Below are 7,129 nucleotides of genomic sequence, written 5' to 3'. Positions count from 1 at the left end.
GGAGTGGCAGAGTCAGAATCATTGGTGGCCTTTAAGCGGCAATTGGATAGGTACATGGATAGGTGCTTAAGCTAGGACAAATGTTCGGCACAACATCGTGGGCCGAAGGGCCTGTTCTGTGCTGTATTGGTCTATGTTCTATGGAGGAACTTGGAGCCATTTGTGTTGAAGAACACACTAATAGTGGAGGAGTTCTCCTTGAGGCGTATCCTATTCTTGAGTTCCTGATTAGATTTTTAGATTAGATTAGATTACAGTGTGGAAACAGGCCCTTCGGCCCAACAAGTCCACACCGACCCGCCGAAGCGAAACCCACCCATACCCCTACATTTACCCCTTACCTAACACTACAGGCAATTTAGCATGGCCAATTCACCTGACCCTGCACATCTTTTGGATGGTGGGAGGAAACTGGAGCACCCGGAGGAAACCCACGCAGACACGGGGAGAACGTGCAAACTCCACACAGTCAGTCGCCTGAGACGGGAATTGAACCCGGGTCTCTGGCGCTGTGAGGCAGCAGTGCTAACCACTGTGCCACCATGCCGCCCACTAAGGTGAAAAATCCTGCTTGTCCCTTGGGCTCAAGCTGGGTCTAAGTCACAGGTGAGATACTGAAGTTGTTATGTTCTCTGAATTAGTGAATCAGTACCACACTGAGAGAGGTTCAGTTCGATTGGTGTTGCTTAAACCTGTGCTGTGTTACTGATAGGTCAGGACAGGATCTCAGTCACTCCAACCAGAGCCACCAGCAGGAACTGACTTCGGACTCTGACAGTGGAACAGAGGAGGATGTTCTGGACAGAGGAGATCAGGAGAACGGCATTCTCAACCACGGTGGGTGTGCCTCAGTGTCAGTGTGTGAGTCCGTCAGTGAGCTGTGACAGACAGCTTCCATCTGCTCTTTGTTCACGTGTATGAGTCCTCGTCCAGAGTGTGAGTGAGCCCTCCTGCTCTCCCCCTTGAGGGTATGGTTGAGCCTTACTGCACTCTCTGGGAGCACACAATTGTTATGTTGCAGAAAGAGGCCATTCGGCCCATCATGGTTGCACTGGTTCAATAGTGTAATGCCAATCTCCTGCCTTCTCCCTGTATCCCTGCTCACTGTTTCTATCCTAATAACCATCCAGTTCCCTCTTGAGTGCCTCAGTTGAACCTGCCCCCACCATATTTCCAGGCAGTTCATTCCAGACCCTAACGACTCGCTGCTCACATCCACCTTGCTTTATTTGTGGATCACTCTTAATCTGTGCCATCTCGTTCTTGTTCCTTTTCCGAGTGGAATCAGCTTCTCCCGATCTGTTCTGTCCAGCCCTGTCATCATGTTGAAAACCTCCATCAAATCTCCCTCTCAGCCTCCTCTCTCCAAGGGGAACAGTCCCAACTCCTTCAATCGATCCTCATCACTGAAGTTTCTCATTCCTGGAACCATTCCTGTAAACCACCCCCACACTTTCTCCGAACCACTCACATCTTCCCTATAACGTGGCCCCCACGACTGTGCCCAATCCTCCAGCTGGGGTCAAACAGGGTCTTGTACAAGTTCCCCATCACCTCCTCGCTCTTGTACTCTATGTCTGTGTTAAAAATGATGTGGTGGTGCAGGTGTTGGATTGGGACAAAGTTGGAAGTCTTTATTTGAAATCACAAGCTTTTGGAGCATTGCCCCTTCATCAGCTAAAGTGAGAAAGAAGCACATAGGCCCAGATTTTATAGGCAGAGAGATCCAAAGATCATATAATGTGGAGAGTTAACAGGACAAATAATAAGTCTCTGCAGGTGACCAAGAGTGTTAGACGGTGTGAGTAAAGTGTCAACAGCTGAATAACAAGCGAAGGGATGACCTGTAATCTGATTAAATGAGGCAGAGAGATAAATACAAAAAAATTAAAAATAAGCTGGTGCTGGAGACAAACCAAATGGCTGGAATAACATGGTAGGTATAAAGAGTCACACACTGAGGGTCTAACCAAAGTAACAAGTAATCCAAAACTGCACAAGCTAATTAAGGTAGAGAGATTATAACAAGTTATCAGCGATGGGGTTTGGTGTTGCGAGACATGAACCCAAGATCCCAGTTGAGGCTGTCTTCATGGGTATGGAACTTGGCTATCAGTTTCTACTCGGCGATTCTGTGTTGTTGTGTATCTCGAAGGTCGCCTTGGAAGCTGCTTACCCGAAGATTGGAGGCAGAATGTCCTTGCCAGCTGAAGACTTCCCCAACTGGGAGGGGACATTCCTGCCTGGCAATTGTTGCGCGGTGTCCATTCATCCGTTGTTGTTGTAACATCTGCTTGGTCTTGCCATTATACCATGCCTTGCAGTGTATGAGATAGACAGCATTGGTTGAGTCACATGAGTATCTGCCATGAATGTGGAGGCTGGTGTTCCCACGTGTGATGGGAGTGTCCATTCTTGGTCACCTGCAGAGACCTATTATCTACTCTGTCAACACTGCACTTTGTGTGGTCTTTTGCTTTCTCTACCTATCGATCACTCTGCCAATAAATGCCTGTGTGTTTCTCTCTCACTTAAACTGATGAAGGGACAACACTCCAAAAGCTTGTGATTTCAAATAAATCTGTTGGAGTATAACCTGGTGTTGTCTGACTTCTGAATCTATTAATAAAACTGCGGACACTTGGAATATTGTGTTCAGTTCGGGTCACCTCATTATAGGAAGGATGTGGAAGCTTTAGAGAGGGTGCAGAGGAGATTTCCCAGGACGCTGCCTGGACTGAGGGTGTGTCTAATGAAGAAAGGTTGTGGGAGCTAGGGGATTTTTTTTTTATTATTAGATTACTTACAGTGTGGAAACAGGCCCTTCGGCCCAACAAGTCCACACCGACCCGCCGAAGCGCAACCCACCCATACCCCTACATTTACCCCTTTAACCTAACACTACGGGCAATTTAGCATGGCCAATTCACCTGACCCGCACATCTTTGTGATGTGGGAGGAAACCGGAGCACCCGGAGGAAACCCACGCAGACACGGGGAGAATGTGCAAACTCCACACAGTCAGTCGCCTGAGTCGGGAATTGAACCCGGGTCTCTGGCGCTGTGAGGCAGCAGTGCTAACCACTGTGCCACCGTGCCGCCCACCATTGGAGTGAGGAAGGATGAGAGGTGACTTGACAGAGGTGTACAAGATGATGAGGCATAGATAGAGTGGATAGCCAGAGACTTTTTCCCAGGGCAGAGATGGCTATCATGTGGGGCCATCATTTTAAGGTAATTGGAGGAAGGTTTAAGGGGAGATGTCAGAGGTATGTTTTTTTACTCAGAGTGGTCGATGCGTGGAATGCACTGCCAGCAGTGGTTGTAAAATTAGATACATTCAGGACATTTAAGTGACTCTTGGATAGGCACATAGAGGATAGTACAATGAAGGGTATGTAGGTTAGTCTGATCTGAGAGTAGGACAAAAGGTCAGCACAACATTGAAGGCTGAAGGGCTTGTACTGTGCTATGTCTATGTTCTAGGACACTGTGTGCTTTATTCCCTGCTGTCTCCATCTGTCCTGCCCCCTTCAATGATCTGTGCACATACACACCCAGCTCCCCCTGCCCCTGCCCCCCCTTTCGAATTGTACCCCCTTTTTTATATTGTCTTTCAGTGTTCTTCCAACCAAAGAGCATCACCTCACACTTCTCTGCATTGACCCTCATCTGCCACCTACCCACCCCCTCCACCGACTTGTCAGTGTCCTTTGGGAGTTCCACACTGCCCCCCCTCACAGTTTACAATCCTTCCAGGTTCAGTGTCAGCTACAAACACGGAGATTGTCCCCTGCACAGCAAGATCCCGATCATTAATACTGATCAGGAAAAGCCAGGGTCCCAATACCACCCCCTGGGGAACTCCAGGACAAACCCTCATCCAGCCTGAATAATATCCATTGACCATTCCTCTCTGTTCCCTTTCACTTGGCCAGTTTTGTATCCACGTTGCTGCTGTCCCTTTTACTCCATGATCTAGAACTTTCCTCACAAGCCTTTTGGGTGGCACTGTACCAAACACCTTCGGGAAATCCATGTGAACCACATCAACAGCATTACCCTCATCAAGTCTCTCTGTTATCTCTTCAAAACCCTCCAGCAGGTTCATTAAAAACAATTTCCCCTCTGGAAATCCATACTGACTCTTCGCAATCATCCCCACCTTTTCCATGTGACTCCTGATTCTCTCCTGAGTAATTGTTGTGAGTAGTTTCCTCACCATTGAAGTTAAACTCACTGGTTTGTAATTGCTGGGATTATCTTTCCAACCTTCCTTGAACCAGGAGGTAATGTTTGCAGTTCTTCCATTTCTGGCACCTCCCCTAAGCCCAATGAAGATTGAAGGATTGTGGCCATTGTCCCTATAATTTTAGTGTCACTTCCTTCAAAATCCCTAGTTCCATTTCATCTGATCCTCATGCCTTGTCAAGTTTAAGTGCCAACAATCCAAGTCTTCTTCCTTATTGATTGGGATGCCTTTTTGTGACAGAGTTTCTCTTCTGTCACGGTGGCCTGGGCAGCAGACTCCTGTTTTGTAAAACTAGATGTAAACTATTAATTTACCACTTTCGCCATGCCCCTTCCTCCTCATGGAAATCCCATTTTCAGTCTCTAATAAGATCGACTCCTTCTTCAACTACTCTCTGACTGTTTGTTTATTTTTTGTTGTTGCCATGGTAGTATGTCCCAGAGCACCATAGGGCTGCTGTCTCATTAGAGAGGGAGGAGTGGTGGGTCACCACACCTCAGGTAAGGGGCAGGGTTGAGAAGGTGACCTTCAAGGTGATCTCGTCAGTTTATATATCTCTTGGAGACTTTGGGACTCCCTCTGTTTGCTGCTGGTCTTGTCTCATGATTGCTGTTTCTTTCTCCCTCTTAAACCCTCAGCATTCCTGTTAATCCTCAAATGTATTTTCTGTTTGACACCTGTCATAAGTGCAGTTTTTCTTTCTCGTGTTAACCTCTACCTCCTTGATAACCCAGGATGCTCTGATTTCTTGTCCTACCTTTCTGTACGAGGGAATGTACCTTGACTGTAGGTGGACCATCTGCTCTTCAAAGGTGGATCATTGTTCAGTTCCTGTCTTTTCCAGCATCCTCTTATTCTAGTCAATCCTGCTCAATTCTATTCTTGCCTCACTGAAGTCAACTCTCTGCAAATTGATTTTTTTTTTTCGCTCTGGATTGTTGCATATCATTCACCAACATCCTAAACCTTATGATACAATGATCACTGTCTCCTAATACTTCTCCAATGGACACTTGATCCATTTGGCCCACTTCATTTCCAAGGACCAACTCCAACAATACTCCCTTCCATATTGGACGGGACACAGACTGCTATAGGAAACTCTCCTAAACACAATCCAGAAGACTTGACCCTCACTGCTCCATACACTACCATTGAAGGTGGGAGTGAACCTTCCTCCTGCCTTCCCTCGAGGGTGGGAGTGAGCCCTCACCGACTTCAGGAAGCAGTGTGGGGGACACGCCACTGTCTGTATCAATGGTGCAGTGGTTGAGGGCTTTGAGTTCCGAGGAGTAAATATCGGCAATGATCTGTCCTGGTCCATCCACGTCAACATTGCAGTCAAGAAAGCACACCAACACCTCTACTTTCTCAGAAGTTTGACATTCACAATGACTCTTACCAATTTTTATAAGTGTGTCTCATCTGGATGCAGCAAGGCTTGGCATGGCAACTGCTGTGCCCAAAACTGCAAGAAACTACAGAGAGTTGTGAACACAACCCAGTCCACCACTTAAGCTAGCCTTCCATCCACTGACTCCATTTACACTTCCTACTGTCTCGGGAAAGCAGCCAACACCATCAAAGACCCCTCCCACCCTCTCTTCCACCGTATTCTGTTGAGCAAAAGATACAATGGTTTGAAAACACGTATCAACAGATTCATGAATGGTTTGTTCCCTGCTATTATCAAACGTATGAACAGACCTGTTATATATTAGAGTTGATCTTTCTCTGTAACTATAACACTGCTTTCTGCATTCTCTTCTTTTACCCTGATGTACTTTTGTAAGGTTTGATTTGTCTGGATAGCAGGCATCTTGTTACGTATGACAATAATAAATCAAACCAAATCAATCTTCCCGTCTCCCCTTGAGGGTGGGAGTGAGCCCGTCTCCTACAACACCACCTTCCATACCCACAACCACGTGCATCTAGAAGGACAAGGACAGCAGATACATGGGAACACCACCCCCTGCAAGTTCCCCTCCAAACCCCTCCCCATCCTGACTTGGAAATATATCGCCGTTCCTTCAATGTTGTTGGGTCAGAATCCTGGAATTCCCTCCCTAAGGGCATTGTGGGTCACCCTACAGCACATGGACTGCAGCGGGTCAAGAAGTCAGCTCACCCCCACCTTCTCAAGGGGCAACTAGGGATAGGGATCTGGCTGTTGGCACTGTGAGATCCCAACCTCCCTCTCTCTCTCTCCATTTTGTGACAAACTGCTATTTAAAACCAATCCAATTGCTGTTGCTGGGCAATCCCTTTTTTGACCCAAAGACACCTGGTACCAGCCTTTGTCTCTCAGAAGAATAAAAGTCCAGATTCAGTTGTAGGAAAGGTTTTGGAAAGGATTATAAGAGATGAAATTTATAATCATCCAGCAAGCAACAATTTGATTTCAGATCGTCAACATGGTTTTGTCAAGGGCAGGTCGTGGCTCACAAATCTCATTGAGTTTTTTGAGAAGCTGACCAAGCGTGTGGATGAGTGTAGGGCAGTTGACGTGGTATACATGGACTTCAGTAAAGCCTTTGATAAGGTTCCACATGGTAGGCTGTTGGAGAAAATACAGAGGCATGGGATTGAGGGTGATTTAGCAATTGGGATTAAAAACTGGCTTTCTGAAAGAAGGCAGCGAGTGGTAGTTGAAGGAAAATATTCAGCCTGGAGTCTGGTTACTAGTGGTGTGCCACAAGGATCTGTTTTGGGACCACTGCTGTTTGTCATTTTTATAAATGACTTGGACACAGGCATAGGTGGATGGGTTAGTAAGTTTGCAGATGATACTGAAGTCGATGGAGTGGTGGACAGTTTGGAAGAATGTTGCAGGTTGCAGGGGGACTTGGATAAACTGCAGAGTTGGGCTGAGAG

General features: G+C 46.8%; 1 protein-coding gene across 1 annotated transcript in view; it reads left to right on the top strand.

Annotated features, from left to right (window-relative positions):
• Window positions 1-7,129, top strand: part of LOC122558021 (ciliogenesis and planar polarity effector 1-like) — a 77,987-nt gene that overhangs the window by 56,512 nt on the left and 14,346 nt on the right. Inside the window, exon 9 of the mRNA XM_043706355.1 lies at window positions 713-837. Within this exon, the coding sequence (XP_043562290.1) occupies window positions 713-837 (125 nt within the window). The remainder of the gene's footprint in view (window positions 1-712; window positions 838-7,129) is intronic.

The sequence above is a fragment of the Chiloscyllium plagiosum genome, chromosome 16, assembly GCF_004010195.1.
Source record: "Chiloscyllium plagiosum isolate BGI_BamShark_2017 chromosome 16, ASM401019v2, whole genome shotgun sequence".
Classification (NCBI taxonomy): domain Eukaryota; kingdom Metazoa; phylum Chordata; class Chondrichthyes; order Orectolobiformes; family Hemiscylliidae; genus Chiloscyllium; species Chiloscyllium plagiosum.
The sequence above is the reverse complement of the archived record's forward strand: the minus strand, read 5'-3'. Positions and strand labels throughout refer to the sequence as shown.